This window comes from Euleptes europaea, chromosome 15 (assembly GCF_029931775.1).
Source record: "Euleptes europaea isolate rEulEur1 chromosome 15, rEulEur1.hap1, whole genome shotgun sequence".
In the NCBI taxonomy this organism is placed as follows: Eukaryota; Metazoa; Chordata; class Lepidosauria; order Squamata; family Sphaerodactylidae; genus Euleptes; species Euleptes europaea.
The window spans coordinates 26,920,965-26,938,334 of record NC_079326.1 but is presented as its reverse complement, the minus strand read 5'-3'; the positions used below and the strand labels follow the sequence as shown (position 1 = coordinate 26,938,334).

The following is a 17,370-nucleotide window of genomic DNA, read 5'->3' as shown; positions in this document are numbered from 1 at the left end:
AGTGGGGGGCCCCAAAGCAACCTACATCATTCTGCTCTCCTCCATTTTATTCTCACAACAACACTGTGAGGGAGGTTTGGCTGAGAAAGTGACTGGGCCAAGGTCACTCAGCAAGTTTCTATGGCACAAGTGAGGATTCAAACCCGGGTCTTCCAGATCCTAGTCCAACACTCTTCACTAGATACCATCAGCTTGGTCAAGAATGATGTAAGAGGGGACACACGAATACACTGCTTCAACTCACAACAGAAACGTCTGCATGAGGCAAATGTACTAGTCAAATGTAAACATTTCTGGCTTCCCCCTCCCCTTTTTATTAATACCCATGGCCCATTTAGGGTATGTGCTCAAGCAATGTAACCCTGTTCTTCCAAACTCCACAAGCTAATGAATCCCACCCTCTAGTCACTGGGATGCCAGCATGGAGCAGCTGCCATGGAGCAGCGCTCACTACTGGCACAAGGGTATCTGTGCCAACTTGTCAGTCAGATGGAAAAAAATTAATTTTAAAGCAAAATAATAGAATATTGGGGCTATTCTAAATGGTATTAGTGGACAAGCAACATTCCTAATCTTTTAAAAAGCTTACAAGATTTTTTTTTCCTGGGGTTTTTCTCCTACTTTTTCTGATTAACTCAAAGCTATGGCAAATCGAAGAAAAAGCTGTCAGCCTCGTACAAAACTAATCCTTCCGTGAGAGCAATATTTGGCTCAATAGCTCAACTCCAGGATTATCCAGCAGCCTCTTAAACCTTTTAAATACAACCAGTGTTAAGATGAGCAAAGCTCTTAAATCTTGATCATATCATTAAGAGTGACATGTAACAACTTTCTTTCCAGCAAAATGAAGGCTGAGCCAGCTTAAAAGGGGGATTCTGTCTGACCACTGTAACAAAGAATTACAAAAATAAGTTTTTATTGGATTTTTTTGCAATTTACACCTTTTCAGACACTTATGCAAAGTTCCCTTTTATCCCTCTGTTCACTTCAAGTTGCATTTGGGCCACATTTGAGCTTCACAATAAACCATGATTTCCTTAAACCATAGGCTGCACAACATATTCTGGTTGGTCTACCAGACATAAGTAAAAGTGCAATCCCAAGAACCCCTTCTTGGGAGTAAACCCTGGAATAGTGCCTACAACAGTCTGGGATGCCAGTAAAGCATATATGAGGGGAAGACTAATTGCTTTAGTGTCTAAGCTTAAGAAGGATAAAGATCGTTTGCTGGTTTTCCCAATAGTTGTTCATTTGTGCGTATAGAATAAACTTTTTTATAATTTATGCTTTGCCTCTGAGAGTCTTTCTGGATTATTTCCCCCATTCACCATTCTGCTCTGAATTTAAACTACCAGACAGACCTAGGAAAAGGGAAGCTGGGATCCTGGTCTTACACACTCATTCAGGCAAATGTTCAAAGGGTGAAATATTGACTGGTGCAGCTTCTCTTATAAAAACAAAAATTCTCCAGGTGATGGCAAGGGGTACAGATTTGTATTTCTGGGGTTCAACCGTCTGGTACCTGTAAAGATGCATACACACATATACAGAGGTCCAGGGAAACAGTTTGGGAATTATAATAATCCCTGCCACCCAACGTTTGATCAAACCACAGGTTTTAAACATGTGAGAATGCAGACCTGATATCTTTATTTATCTTCTGAGTTCCAAAATTCAGATATGCAATGTAGTGAAGAAAATGCAGAAATTCACATATTTCAAATGATAAAAAGAAGCAGAGCTTTGCTAAGACAGTGACATAGCGGCAAGATATCTTTTCTTCAGCTTAAATATAGTGAATCCAAATTTGTTCTGCATTAATGTTCATTTACAGAGAACATCTACGAAGTACAAGCTTTTTACAGTGTGGCTGCAGTCTGATACCAAAGTCAGCTGCTCCTTTTTTTCATTTGACCATTACATAACATGTCATCCCACATTTACCTTTATGTGAAATTCTAGGTTTTCATCCATGGAATAGATGTGATCAAAGATGTCATGTGCAATTCTTGGAATTATTCCCATCAGCTGTGGGTCATGTAGCTTCCCCTAAAGACAGAATAGGTAAAAAACAAAAGTTGAAGAAAGTTGTTCATCATGGAAGCGAAAAACCTTATCAGCAAACTTATCTTTTACACTGCGGGTGTGTGCCAACTTGCTTGCTTTCTGGTGATTGTCTAGACACCAGAATAAACACAAGCACTAATAGTTACAGCCTCTTAATAATGAAAGTTCTTCAGATACTTCACTGCATTCTGCACAGCACAAGAGTCCTGTGTGATCTATGCAGTCTTATGTACTTATTTATTTTACACAGAAAGCTGTTAAATACAAAAATTATTGTGCGCACTTCACAGACTGGAAATTGTGATATGGTGATCTGCAAGGCCACAAATACTTAATAAACCCATGGTAGAGGGGGTGTGAATTGATTCCAGGTCTCCAACTCCATATCTACAGTTCTCTTGAGAACCAGCATGGTGTAGTCAGTGGTTAAGAGTGGCGGACTCTAATCTGGAGAACCAAGTTTGATTCCCCACTCCTCCGCATGAAGCCTGCTTGGTGACTTTGGGCCAGTCACAGTTCTCTCAAAACTCTCTCTGCCCCACCTACCTCACAAGGTGCCTGTTGTGGGGAGAGGTGCCTGTTGTGGGGAGAGGACTCCTATGAAATATTTTCTCTTTTGGCATGAGTGCTTTTAATACAAGGGAATGGATCCAATGATCCATTGATGCAAGAACTGCAGCTCTTCCCCACTTTCCCCTCACCCCAGCATCAATTTCTGGCCCCTGGAAACTTGATTCCTGGGGTTGCACTACCCATGAGGAGTAACAGTCATGTGGGTTGGTGGGCTGCAGTGAGGGGAGGGAGGGAGCAAATATTGCCCCCCTCCTCCCTCTTCCATTAGTGTGGCGCTCCATTGACGAAAGAGCCGTTCCGCTCCAGGACAGCACTTTGAGAAGCATTTGTGGATATGGCAAGGAGGACGAAGAAAATCACGCTCCACTGAGAAAAACCATTCCACCCATAGAAACATGCTTTTAGTGCTCCTAAATGTGAAATCCTCTTGCCCTTGTTAACAACTGTCCCCTCACTTTCCTGTGTACATCCCTGGCTTGTTACAGGCTAAGAGTTTTGCAGTCCAATCAGGAAGGTCACAAAACTGTCCCTTAATCACAAAACGCTGGAATTGCTGAGTGCTTCTATTCCTAGTTTTACGGAAGAACAGTCAGCAAGCCTTCACTATATTTCTACCACAAAAACAAAGTGAAGGGGTGGTGGCATTTGTTCATTATTGTGGGGCCGACTAATTTTCATTTCCAAGGGAAAAGTGACAAATGGCATGTGGTCAGAAAAGAAATGTTCTTGTCTCTCTTCTTCAAATTCTCTGCATAAAGCATAGGAAGCTGACTGTGCATGCTACCAGTACTGCTAGCAAGGCAGCATTTGTTGGCTCTGAGCCCAGCAAAACAATCTGCAGTTTTATTACCCTCCTTTCCCTGCTCCCTTTCCCCACCACTGGTGTTAGCCTCTCTCCTCCTCTCTCAGAGGCCACCTGTTCCAGCTGAGCTCTCCTCTGCCTCCATAGGTCACATGGACACATGACACATGAAGCTGCCTTATACTGAATCAGACCCCTCTATCACAGTCAGTATTGTCTACTCAGACCGGCAGCAGCTCTCCAGGTAGAGGTCTTTCACATTACCTCCTAGCTGGTCATTAGGAAGAATTTTCTAACAGTTAGAGTGGTTCCTCAGTGGAACAGGCTTCCTCGGGAGGTGGTAAGCTCTCCTTCCCTGGAGGTTTTTAAGAAGAGGTTAGATGGCCATCTGTCAGCAATGCTGATTCTGTGACCATAGGCAGATGGTGAGAGGGAGGGCATCTTGGCCATCTTCTGGTCACTAGGGGTGTGGAGGGGGGAGGTAGTTGTGAATTTCCTGCATTGTGCAGGGGGTTGGACTTGATGGCCCTGGTGGTCCCTTCCAACTCTATGATTCTGGTCTTTTCAACTGGAGATGCCAGGGATTGAACCTGGGACCTTCTGCATTCCAAGCAGATGCTCTCCCACTGAGCTACAGCTCCTCCCTGGGAGAGCTCCTGGCCCTGTCTCGGTCCTGGGGCCTTGTCCTGCAGCCTGGAATTCCAAGGGGCTGCCGGCAGCAGGGCTGGGATTGCAGCTGGTCTCTGAGCCGAGCTGTGTGGGGCGACGTGTCAAGGCTGCATCAGCCAGGCTGTGTCAGGGTGGCGACAGTTCCCTAGCCTTCTTGGGCCGTAAGTCTTGTTGGGCCCGGGAAAGCTCTCCATAAAGGTGTGGCCAGGAGAGGAGAGTTTTGGGTTTTGGAGCATTACGGATTTTGGATTTCCGGATAAGGGATACTCAACCTGTATTGCTATAATGGAAAATTTATATATTCAGTGCTGGGAAGGACAAATAATTCAGTACCCCACTGCAAACAACGTTAAATTGTAAAGCTGGTACCATCTTGTTTTCTGCAAGATGTTATGAGTACCTAAAGCCTGTTTGCTAAGCACTTTAGAAGGATAAAAGAAGACAGTTTTTTTCTGCAGGCTAACATTCAAATGACAAAGACACAGATACCGATACCAAAGACTAGTTTACTGTGTGGTAGATTTATTCGTCTGTATTATTACAACTGCATTATAATTATCCTTACTGAGAAATTGTATTCTGGCTTCTCTAAAGTTATGTATGTTCATGTGATATGTGATGAGGGGATTTGGTATAAGTGTATATCCATTTTTTATGCATTAGTGAACTTTTAATAACATTTTTCATATTGTAGAGGCTATGTACATATGATTAACAGTTTTTTTTAAAAAAAGATTTTGAAGTTTTTCAAAAAGCAAATATCCACTTCAATAAAGAATTTGTATTGGCAATTTAAACCATACTCAACAGTACCCCCTTCGCTGACTTCCAGACAACACTGTTCACTGCAGAATGCTGGTGATAATGAAGAGCTCTAATTATGCTCCGGTGAATCTAAGCCAAGGTTTTAGATCAGAGTTCTAATAAAAGATGCAGATTGCAACTTTTGCAACCCAGAACGTAAAAACCAAGGCACAAAGTCCCCTCCTTTACTGCAGAACTATTGGCTTAATAGCTCTAAGGAAACCAAGACCAGTCAGACCACCTTACATCAACTGTATGATCAAACAACATGGAAGAAAATTCCGCTGAGCTTTTGAGTAACTGAAGAAAGCATAGGAGAAGAGATGTTTACTTTTTGCTCCTACTTTCTTCATATTCACCTGCCAATTTTTCGAAACACATCTTCAAGTCCTTCTGGTCTGGAAGTGTCTGACTCAATAACAAATACTCTGCATGCTTTTCCCCAAGAGTGCAAATGGGATGGAGGGGGGGGGGGAAGCAATACAACCTGGGCCCTTAAGCAGCAGGGTGACTTGCTTTGTTAAAATGGAGCCAGTGACCTTAAAAGATCACATCTGCATCTCCCCAATCCAAGATTATTAAAGTTATGTTAATAGGAAACATTCACCGCTCAATGATTCATTGCCTGTGTACCTGAGTTATTCCCTGCCGTGTGCTCTGCCACCATTGCAAGTATCGCAACTATTGACATTAAAATCGCCCATTATCTCAGTCGAACTTTTAAAGCGACCCTGATCAGCGTATGCACACCAAAGTCTCAAATTGTCAGCATGCTACAATGGGAGGAAGAAGCAGAAAAGTTCTACTCCACAAGGCCTGTTCCATGGGCAACTCTCACTGGACTAGGGTTGCCAGGTCCCTCTTCGCCACCGGTGGGAGCTTTTTAGGGTGGAGCCTGAGGAGGGTGGGGTTTGGGGAGGGGAGGGACTTCACTGCCACAGAGTCCAACTGCCAAAGCGGCCATTTTCTCCAGGTGAACTGCTCCCTATTGGCTGAAGATCAGTTGTAATAGAAGATCTCCAGCTAGTACCTGGAGGTTGGTAACCCTACACTGGACCCAAGCCTATGTTGGTTATGACAAAGAGGTGGGATAATGCAAAGCAGAAGCGCAGGCTCAACTGCTCTTCTCCAGCACCATACCACCAGAAAGGAAGGAGAGAAGGGAAGAGTTTGTCCCAATTGCTGCCATGGATGGAGTAAGGGGCAGACGGAGACTGATACTTTGGCCTTGGTTTCTGCTCTTTTCTCAGCACCAATACCACTGATTCACCTGACAGACTGCAGGGTGAGGGTTGAAGAGAAAGCGAGGGAAGACTCTGCCGCTCTCCCCTCCCCCATCGGACAAAACCCCTGCATGAACTCTGGAAGAGCATGCCGCTGCATATATTTACAGCCCCGCTCAATAGTGTCATATGGCTTGCTCTCCCTGCTGCTCTGTATGCAAAAGAAAGCTAACAGTCAGTCTTCATCACAGCTCTTAGCTGTAGCCCCTTTAGAACAGACATGACATGCCACATCTCAGTGCAACAGAACTGGAGGAATGGCAGCCAGCTTAAACATTTAAGGCATTTTGAAGGGAATTAAACACGAAAAGCTAGCACAGAGTGTGTGTGTGTGTATATATGTGTATATGTGTGTGTATATATATATATATATATATATATATATATATATATATATATATATATATATATATATATATATATATATATATATATATATATATATATATATATCCAACCGACTTGAGGGTTCCCCTCAAAGTTTCCAACTACTAATGACACTTGGGAGGCAGAAATTAAATAGCATATTATTAAAATGCCCTTCCTAATTAAAAAAACCACACAACTTTTACCATCCTATATCATATATTATTGTACAGTATAATTTTGTTGGACAAAATTTACTGAATATATTAGACAGATAGAATATATCCTTAATCCTAAATTAAGAATAGATAGAATATATCCTTAATCCTAAATTAAGAATAGATAGAATATATCCTTAATCCTAAAAGCAATCAAACCTTCCATTCTATGACCTTAGGCAGTTCATGAGAAGGAGGGCATCTTGGCCATTTTCTGGGCATGGAGTAGGGGTCACTGGGGGTGTAGGGGGGAGGTAGTTGGGAAATTCCTGCATTGTGCAGGGGGTTGGACTAGATGACCCAAGCTGCGGGGGGTGTTTCCAATCAGTAAACGTGGTTTGGCATTATAACTGAACCAAACCATGTTAGTCTGTTGCAAAACTATGACATGGATGCTTTGGGCTTAAAGGAACTCTCAGTAAGTGAGGACAGGGCAAAGGTTCTTCACATCAGATGGGACTTGCAGAATCTAACCCAATGTGTTGTAATGCCACAGTAAATATGCTAATCTTTTCGATGCTACACAATGTTCATGGTTTATACTGAAAGAGGTGGAGTTTCCCCAAACTGAATAAATTTTGGCACAGAATAGGATAGTGGGAGAGAAAGGCAAAGGGGAGGGTTCCTGCAGGAATGCAAAGAGAAAGACTACAGGTTTTAAAAAAGGATCAACGAGCTATAAAGGCTCAGTCTTTTCAATGTTAAAGTCTTTTTCAGCTCAAACTCTGAAGCAGAAGACTGTACAAAGAAAATCCTCCATAAAAGGCACCATGCGGAATGACTCCATGTACCCTTGTATTCACAAGGGTTTTCCAAAAAAGTATGGCTAAAAGGCCTACTAAGAGAATGCTGGAGTTAAAAAGAATGGACTAGAATCTGTGTTTAAAAGCACATACCAAGGAGCCACCAAATAACAAGAAGCAGCAGGCAAAAACACCACACCTTTTCCCATTCTAAAAAAATTAATCTGAGCCTGCAGTTCTGAATGCAAATTGGCTTTCAAAAATATCTCTCCTCCACCAGCTCAAACTCCATCGTCATTCTGATTTAATTGCATTCTGAGCTGCTGGATTACTGCGCTGCATCACCATCTGCACAGAAGGATCTGGCGAGTTCCCTTGCCTGCACCATCCTTCTCCCCTGCTCTCAAGAAATTAGCAAAGATTATCCATCAGAGGGAAAAAAGCTAATGAGTGAATAAGTTATTTTATAAGATACAAAACACCAATGCTCGCTTTTCTCCTTGAGAAAACACCCCTAAAACACATTTCCTCCTTGCAATATAAATGCAGGGGACACAAGAAGAACATAACTCACAAAGTCTTCTGGACTATTTTAGTGCTCTTTCGCTAATACTGCACTCTGAAACTGACCAACCTGCTGTGAAATTGACCAAATAAGCAGTATTCCACTCACTAACAATTCAGGTACAAACCAGACATAACCGCCTCTGAACCAGGAAAGGAGAAAGCTGGGTCTTGCTGGCTACCAGAAACCATGCACACAAAAAAGTGATTTCTGGACCATTCCCAAGATTTTCCCATAAGGAACCCCCAACAAGCCTGATAAGCAACACAACTTGAAAGCTACTGCTTTATCAAACTACTTAGCTGAAATTACTTAGCCATTGCTCTACCTTCAACAGAGTTTAAGCATATGAGCAAGCACGCTGCAAGTTCAATTAGCAAAACCAAGTGATTGAAATTATCATGTAAATGACTTCTTCAGTGTGAGATGCTCTTGACCTACAGCACACAACACCCCTGTGTATGGGCTTGAAAAACAACTTACCACTGCACTCAACTCTTGAGTACTACTTTTATAGGTTCAAATATATATACCACCAAAGTCTGCAAGAGTGGTTATCTAAAAAAACAAAAGCAAAAAAGCAAAAAAGAAATCTGAAGTATGAAACTCTTTTCTTTAACTGGGTGGATAATGAAGGACAAAATAATCTTCAAAGAAAGGGACAGAAAACCAATCTGTACTTGGACTACAACATTTGAGTTCACAAAACCTCAATCAGTATAGCATTTAACAATGTGTGTGTGTGTGTGTGTGTGTGTGTGCGCGCGCCACAACCAAAATGTTAATGTTCCACATTTTTGCCCAATGAAAATCTTTTTGTTACCATAATGGCTTAGCTGTTTTTAAAATGTAATTGTCATTTACTTCTATTCTATGGGATCTACCAGATTTTGAATGACATGCCATGTTAAATATAAGCAATTGCGGTTCTGCACAAGCTATTCAGATAAATACATTCTGAACGTTTCCGGGATAAATATGTAACAGAAAAAGTTAAGATACTATTAGTGTTCATTACTGGCCAAGTAAAGTGAAGCCACTTGTTTAATTTACATTTGTACATTTTTTAAAGATCTTATAACTAATGCTGAATGCTGAGACAACTGAAATTTGGCACATGTTCAGCAAACATTTCTACATTTCAAGGCTGGATATCAGTTTGAACTATACATATAGTTTCAGGGGAGGAAAAGAGAATTAAATGCAAAATACTTTATAACTAAAGGCCAAACTGTTACAAATTACACAAGTTTGCCACGTGGAGTAGGAGATCCCAGAGGCAACTCCATTCAGAAGTTCCATTTAGGCCTTTTTCTGATCAGGACTGCAAGGGGAGGAGGGGCTCCTGCCTTCTCCCTGTGCCATTTTCCCAAGTTGAAAAAACACCGGGTTAGGGGGAGAGGCGGGAGCTGGTTATCTTCCTCAAACTATCCCCATCTCTACTTTGCCCTTTGTTGTCTCCTCTATGTCAAATGTTAGATCGTAAGTTTCTCAGGACAGAGAATGGTCTTCTTGTATCCCGTAAAGTGCCACAGGGCCAGCTGGCTGGCTCCCTCCCCCCCCCTCACCTAACCCCGCGAGCAGACCCCCCCAATGGCACTAGGAATGGCAGCAGTGGCCATACACAGCAAGAGAAGAAGTAAGTTGAGGCTAGAGTGCAGCAGAACTGGAGCTAGAATGGGGCAGAAGTAGACAGAGTGCATGGGAGCGAAGAGAAGTAGATCTGGACCTATAGGGGATTTTCCTTTCCCTGTGGTTCCTCGCAGTTCCTCTCTGGTGTTCATACACAGTATATAAATAGCATACTAGAAGTAACAACATGGAAAAGCCACTATCAATATACACCATCTTTGTAATTACAGTATGCAATGTATAAGTAAGCAGGGCATCAAGTTTCAGCCCCTCCCCGCAAGCTTCTTCATTACCAATGAAGTAACTGTTCATTTTTTAAATTACTCTTACCTCCATGGTATGTGTTTTGCCTGAAGATGTTTGACCATAAGCAAAAATAGTACCATTGTAACCCTCAAGAACATCTGAAAGCAAAAAAGAAAAAAAATTGAATTGGTTATATTTATAGAATACTATAAATCACTGAGAGAAAGAGCACCATATGTATTAGTCAACATTCAGTAAGAAGGAAAGAAATCAATGGCAAATTAAAGAATGGCATCTGCTAGAAAATGAACAGATGTACAGGGTTGCTACGGTAACATAAGGAAACCGGATTTTTTGACGTTCAGATCTAATTTAGATAATAATGAAGGTATCTGTATCTTCCTATTGCTTTCCTGAATAAACATACTTTGAATTCTGGTTAGAATCCAGTTTATTAGAGGACAAGGAAAACAAAACCTGTATCTACAGTGTGAACTTGCCAGTATTACACAGTGAATCACACCCAGATTTTAAGACTTGCATACAGTTTCTTCTCCCCCTGTGATATTTTATACTCCCTTATCTTCCTGATGTTTAGTGGAAAAATAAATGTCACTATGTTCCTCCACTTTAAGGGAATGAACCCTATTTAACTCTGCAGCTTTCCATAGAAGGATTGAAAGGCCATAAACAAACTGAACAGTCCTCCTGAAAAAGCATATTATGAATACAGGTGATCTTTCTTCAAGGCCAATGTCTCAGGGTACATTATCTGTTAGAGGGCAACAGGGAATGAAGCCCTGTTCCTGGAAAATATGTATTTTCTTAAGCTGACTTGTCCAATGCAAGATTTTTCAAGCCTGGCAAAAGAACCAGCGTCACCAGATGTTTTATGTTACACATGATGGCAAAACAGTAAGTTGGATCCAACCAGCTTTTATGCTGGTGAAAATGGAAGGGTAGGTCTCCTCTGACCACCAACAAGGCTATGCTGGGGGACATGGGACTTGTATTTTTCAAAGCCATGTGGGATAGGGACTGTAGTAAGGAAGGGATCCGGGCAAAACTGAGTCAAAAAGCTGGCTGCATTCAACTGAACATGCTGTGAGAACCACTAAAACGTACGCTGTCTTACATGCAGTGGGGTGTCTTCTTGTTTCTACAGGATTTCAATATTCTATCCACAGAACAAACGCTCTGTGCCACCTTTGAGTAGCATGCCTCAGAACAGTTACAACTGTTGCAGAGGATTGTGGAGTTTGCTGTCAGCTTACACAGCAAGTTGACAATACCAGAAGTAGTAAGAGCAACTGGATTTACATGCAACTTCTAGCTCAGTGGGGCACTTGTAGAATTGGTCTACACCAGGAGGCTGCCTGATCCATTTGTCTAGTCGAGCCAACCCTAGTTATAGCAATAGGAAGACAGAATAGCCTAGGCTAGGCAATGATGCTCCAACAGCTGTTACTGAAACAAGTTACAAAGGACCAAATGAACTTCTTTAAAACCTCTTATCTTATTGCGTGCTCAAACCAAAGGAGGTTTAAAAAATCATAAGTGAGACAGATGTCACAGTTCATTTATTTCTTCTGAACTGAAGCTCTAGAATGGAGTTCTGTGGTAAAATTCAGAAACAAACCCATTGTAATAATATTTTATTAAGGCAAACCAAAATAACTGAAACAACACAAAAGCTTTCAAGTTTCCCAGAACTCTTTGTCAGTCTTGGTGTTTAAGGGAAAGAAGGCTGATATGTTTTAGGCCAGGATGTTGAGATCTTTTGTAAGTATCCTGTGACGAATGCTTAAGCAGGTTTGTAAAGACAAAATGCTGGGTAGAGACAATGTCAGGTTGCACTTGTGGCCTTCTGGGGACAGGAAACAAAAATAATTGAAGCCTTTCCATTAAAAAAATAAAAACCTGTCATTGATCAAACATCTCTCTAGAACTATGCTATACTACAACTACCCCAGAAACTTAGATCTATGTTTGGGGAAGGGGGAAACGGACCATCATGTCACTATACTGAATACTGAAGAGCAACAAAGAAACTCTGACACAAAAAATCAATTTATATTAGCAATTAGATATTAGCAATTAGAAAATGTTCCCCATTTTTGCTCATAACAAACAAAGGCACAACTTCATTAGTCACAGTAGAACGGTTTGTTCTTTTCTTAGTGAGAGACTGGCAGCTGTAAATTCACAAGATGGAGAAAGTGAATTAAAGGTCTTGTCTCCGAAGACATTTAAATACACTAATCTATGCTTCCAACCAGCCTCTTGTACCTACCAAGGGGCCTCTAAACAGCTGGAGGGATTACAATTATGTGAAATTGTGAAGACTTATTCAGAATGCTTTCCTGAAAGCAGTATCCTATTGATTTGCCATTCAGTAAATGGCAAGCTTGGTCAGAAAGAAACACTTCTTTAACAGTAATACAACTGTTTCCCATGGAAGAGCAACTGAAGGTACATTTTAACGTGGCTTATTACAAATTCAATTTTTGATCCCTCATGCAAAGAATGCTACATAAAGCAAATCACTCAGGCAGAAATTTTGCTAGCACGTCATCCAAGGCAGCTTCTTTTGCAAGACTTACAGTGCAATCCTAGCAAAGTTACACCCTTTTAAGCCCAATGACTTCAGTAGATACAGAAAGGTGATTATTGTGCTTAGGATGGCACTGTTAAAGCAAGTAAAATAGAAGTCTGAGAATATGGACACAATCTAATATGCAGATGACACTCTGCTCTATCTTGGGCTTCTGACTGATCCCAGGCAGGCTGCAGAAACCCTGAACATGCCTGGAGACAGTTTTGGAGTGGTTGTGGGCTAATAAACTGAAGCCTAATCCCAAAAAGATGGAAATGCTACTGGTGAGTGGAAGGTCTGACCTAGGATTTAACATGTCACCCATTTTGGATGAGGTCACACTCTCCTTAAATGAACAGCTAAGTAATATGGGGGTGCTCTTGGATAAGCGGGTAGCAGCTGCGGCCAGGAGTACCTTTTGCCAGCTTCAACTAGTTAGCCAGCTGTGGCTTTTCATGGTCAGAAAAGTCCTGGCCATTGTGGTATGTGCCCTTGTACATCTAGATTAGATTACTGCAATATGCTCAATGTACGGCTGCCCTGGAAAAGCTTTCAGAAACTACAACTGGTACAGAATGCTGCAGCTACAATGTTGCCTAGAGTGTGTATCACAGTCAAGGGCTCCCTACCACCAGGGGAGACAGGGTGGACCATGGGCACAACCCTAGGAGCGAGGCAGCCCAGTGACAGGGCTAGAAAAGAGCCAAGTGGGGTAGCAACAAGGTTGGCACTGTCACAAGGGAACCCCATCAGAATTAGCTTACTCAAGAGGACAAGCAGGGAAATAGGAACTAGGAGTGGCCAGGGGAAGGAGGATAAAAGGCCCCAGTTGAAGGCGGCAAGGAAGCAGCTGATTGAAGGCTGTGGACAGACAGCCTTTACAGACAGGAACGTGCCACGCCTCCTTCAGCGTCAGAGGCCGGCATTCCTGGTCCCAAGGGCACCCAGAAGGAACTTTTCACATCTGACCCAGCTAGATGGGTTACCCCATGTCTTAGCTCCAGAGGAAGGGTGCAGAGACCAGGGCAGGAGCAGCAAGACATGGGGAAAGGACCCAAGTGGAAAAAGTGGCCCTGGAAGTGGTGTCAATAGGTGAAAGTGAGCTGGCATAAGATGGCTGAACCATAGGGTGGGGAATGACCCATATAGTCACAGATATTGATATAGTTTTTAAAGAAAACACATACAATGTTCTAGGCAGTATGTGAAATTATGACACCAAAAGAAGTTATAGAATGGAGGAATTCTCTCTCCATAATAAAATGGGATGCACATGTCACTAGCAAAAACATTTCAGGCTAAAGAAGAACCAATATGCTTATCAGGAGGAAGCTGTAAATATTGTTCCTTCTTAATGAACTCTTCCTCTATAAAGAACTGGTTTGGATACAATCAAAGATGACAGCAGCCAAGAGGGAATCAGCCTCCAAAATAAAGGTAAAAGTCAGGCTGATACATAATTAATTTATTGTAGAAATGTTACAGATCTCATAAATCTCAAGTCTCATAAATTCATTTCTCAAAGAAATCCCAATACATCATAAGCCAAAAATTTTCTGAAGAAAAAAAACCGCACCAAAAGACTGTTTTGTAATACTTATGAAAATGTGGCCAAATGTAGCTTGCTATGCACACACCTGCCATTTCCCCCCAATTATAAGACACAATTATGAGTGACTGTCAAAACAGACTAGAATCCAGAGAAAAAATATGTATCTACAGCTATTATTCTAAGTTTCCTATTATGTGAAGTTTGCAAAATACAAAAGAAATTTATACAGCTCTTCATTAAATACAAAAATACAGATATCACTTTTGATTGCAAACTGTTTAAGAGCCTTTTAAGCATTCTTCAGATTAGCTCTTGTTTTGTGAGCTAACAAAGACTTACTGCTTTGCAAGCAAACTGATGAATTTGTCAACATCCTTTAAAAAAAAACTGATGAAGAATTTGTCAATATCCATTTTTTTAAAAAGCCCACCATTTCAAGACTGGTATCCATGGGATCATGAGTACACATTTTAGCATTTTTTTAAGGACTACTGATTTTAACTGCAGGTTTCTGTGGCAGCTTAAAAGTTAGTAAATTGATTGCAGATCATGCTACAACATCTGCAAGTCTTTAAGGTAACAGACTACTAAGTTGCTTTTTAACCAAAAGATGAGTAACATAGCTACTTTTACAGAATTTTTCCTCTGTGAATCTTCAAAGTGAAACAGCTTCCCCTTTGGGCATAATTCATTACATATAACCTCTCCTGAAAGAAGGCATGAAAGAAACTATAATCTCATCACATTATTATGCCTTTATATCTGAATTCAACGCAGCTTCAGAGAGTTAGAATAACTTTCAAACTACTTAACCCATTTAGATGAAGGTATTTTTTTACATTTAATTCAACTAAGGGAACAAATCTGACCTATGTTTCCTTAAGCTTCTTATTGCAAGTTTGCTAATTATCATCATTGTGTATCATCATTTTAAGATGAATGTAACAGTCGTGTCATTCAAAATTCTACACAGCAACAGATTGTCAGAAACTGGTAATAAAACTAAACAAAAATCTCACGGCATCTTAAAGACAAACAACATTTTATTCCTGCATAAGCTTTCAACCCTGGGTTTAGGATTTTTATCTCGCTATAACTGCTTCTATTTTAACATAACCTGTGGATTTCAACCCATTACAGGTGTTTTTAGATGGTCTCTGTGTTTTTCCTGATAAGATCTGAATTTCTCATAATTAGATTTCACTCAGTACTTGCTGCATTTCCAAGGCCCCTTGGCCCTGCTCTTTTACCCCCTCCCCCAACCCCTACTTAAAATGAAGATCTGTCTAAAGAAGTGGTTCTAGTCCATGAAAACCTTTGCTCGATTAAAATGTTGTTAGTCTTTAAGGCACCACAAGACCCTGCCTATTTTTGATGCAATCAGACCAATACAGCTACCCCTTTGGTATTAAAACTGGTGTGCAAGTATCTGCAAAGGCCGGCTCTCTCGCCCTTGGAGCTGTCCAGAGGACTGGTGCTGAATGGCTCTTCCTTTAAAAAACGCATTCCACCTTGTACATGAGTTTTATCACTTAAGACACAGCCTTCCATGGTCCTGAACTGGCTGTTTTTGGTCTCAATATCCTTATCTTGTAAAAATTATAAGTAATTTGTGATAAGAGGTCCTATGATGACAAAACAGCAACTTGTGTCAGCCCTGAAACATTAGTAGTAGTAGTAGTAGTAGTAGTAGTAGTAACAATAACAATAATAAAATTTCTTTGTACCCCCCTCCCCTGGCAGAATCGGGCTCAGGGGGATGACAAAATAAAATACATATAACAAAAATACAGTTCAGCAAAATACAATTAAAACAATGCTAAAGTGCACCCTTTTCTATGATAGCACCATAACCCTATGACACTATAAGGAGAGATGCTTCTGTCAGCGGCCATGGTCTAGTCGCCTGCTAGAGCTCAAGAGGGGGGGGGAAGGAAGAGGAAGTAGGAGGTCAGCATTAGAGATATATCAACCACCGCTGTCCTCAACCACAGGCCTGGCAGAGCAGCTCTATCTTGCAAGCCCTGCGGAACTGGATCAAGTCCCACAGGGCACAAGTTTAATTTGACAGAGCGTTCCACCAGGCTGAAGCCAGGGCCAAGAAAGCCTTGGCCGCAGCTGAGGACAGCTGGACAGTCATAGGGCCAGGGATCACCAATATATTATTTCCCAATGATCTTAACACTCTCTGAGGGGTAATTGGGGAGAGGCAGCCCCAAAGATACAGTAGTCCCAGACTATTTAGGGCTTTGAACCTGATACAGAATTTAATCTGGAGCCAGTGCAGCTGGTGAAGCATCGATTGGATGTGGGCTCTCCATGGGAACCATCAGGACCCACGCCACTGCATTCTGCATGAAAACTGTATCTTTTCAAATAAATGTTTAAGGTATTTCCTTTCACTCTTGCACAAGATTTACCCTACTTACAAATCTCCTTCTCTGCCAAACTAGAACAGAGAAAATGGATGAACTCCCGATGCATCTAAGACTGGAAAGTTTAGGTATTATTAGAAAAGCCCCGATAGAGCCTTTTCAAGGACATCAAGCTCAAGATCTGATGAAAACAGAGGCTGCTGAATTTGAGTTATCCTGGTGCAATGATTAGAAAGACAACTATTTTTGTCTGTTGGTTCTTGTAGGTTATCCGGGCTGTGTAACCGTGGTCTTGGTATTTGAGACACTGTCCTTCAGTGTTACTCCTCTGAAGATGCCTGCCACAGCTGCTGGCGAAACGTCAGGAAAGAAAATACCAAGACCACAGTTACACAGCCCGGATAACCTACAAGAACCAATGAACTCTGACCGTGAAAGCCTTCGACAATATTTTTGTCTGGTTATGGATGGCTGTAGCTTCCTTCCTGGTCATTTTCTTTCTACCAAACCCAATTCTGCAGAACCTCTAGCCTCACTAAGCACTCACAAGTTGTCAAGGAAAGCTGCATAACCAGAATTTCAAACTTACCTAGCACTAACATATGCTAAATCAGGGGTTCTCAATGACTGGAATATTCAAATATCCATCTAACCATTTTTATGCTGGTTTTTCACTGAAGTCTCCAAAGCAGATCTCAAAAATATTTAAATCAATGTACAACAAATGGCTTTAAACTCTTTTTAATGGCTTGGTTTTTATATCCCACTTTTTGATACCGCAAGGAGTCTCAATGCAGCTTACAGTCACATGAACATATGAAGCTGCCTTATACTGAATCAGACCCTTGGTCCATCAAAGTCAGTATTGTCTACTCTGAC

At 41.4% G+C, this 17,370-nt stretch overlaps 1 protein-coding gene and 1 non-coding gene across 2 annotated transcripts in view; both read right to left on the bottom strand.

Moving 5' to 3' along the window:
• KIF5C (kinesin family member 5C) overlaps positions 1–17,370 on the bottom strand; it is a 94,716-nt gene that overhangs the window by 49,526 nt on the left and 27,820 nt on the right. The window contains exons 3-4 of the mRNA XM_056861357.1: positions 10,053–10,126; positions 1,945–2,049 (exon numbers count right to left, since the gene is read on the bottom strand). Of these exons, the coding sequence (XP_056717335.1) occupies positions 1,945–2,049; positions 10,053–10,126 (179 nt within the window). The remainder of the gene's footprint in view (positions 1–1,944; positions 2,050–10,052; positions 10,127–17,370) is intronic.
• Positions 4,012–4,083, bottom strand: TRNAS-GGA (transfer RNA serine (anticodon GGA)). Its single transcript has one exon. It is a non-coding gene; the product is annotated as a tRNA-Ser (tRNA).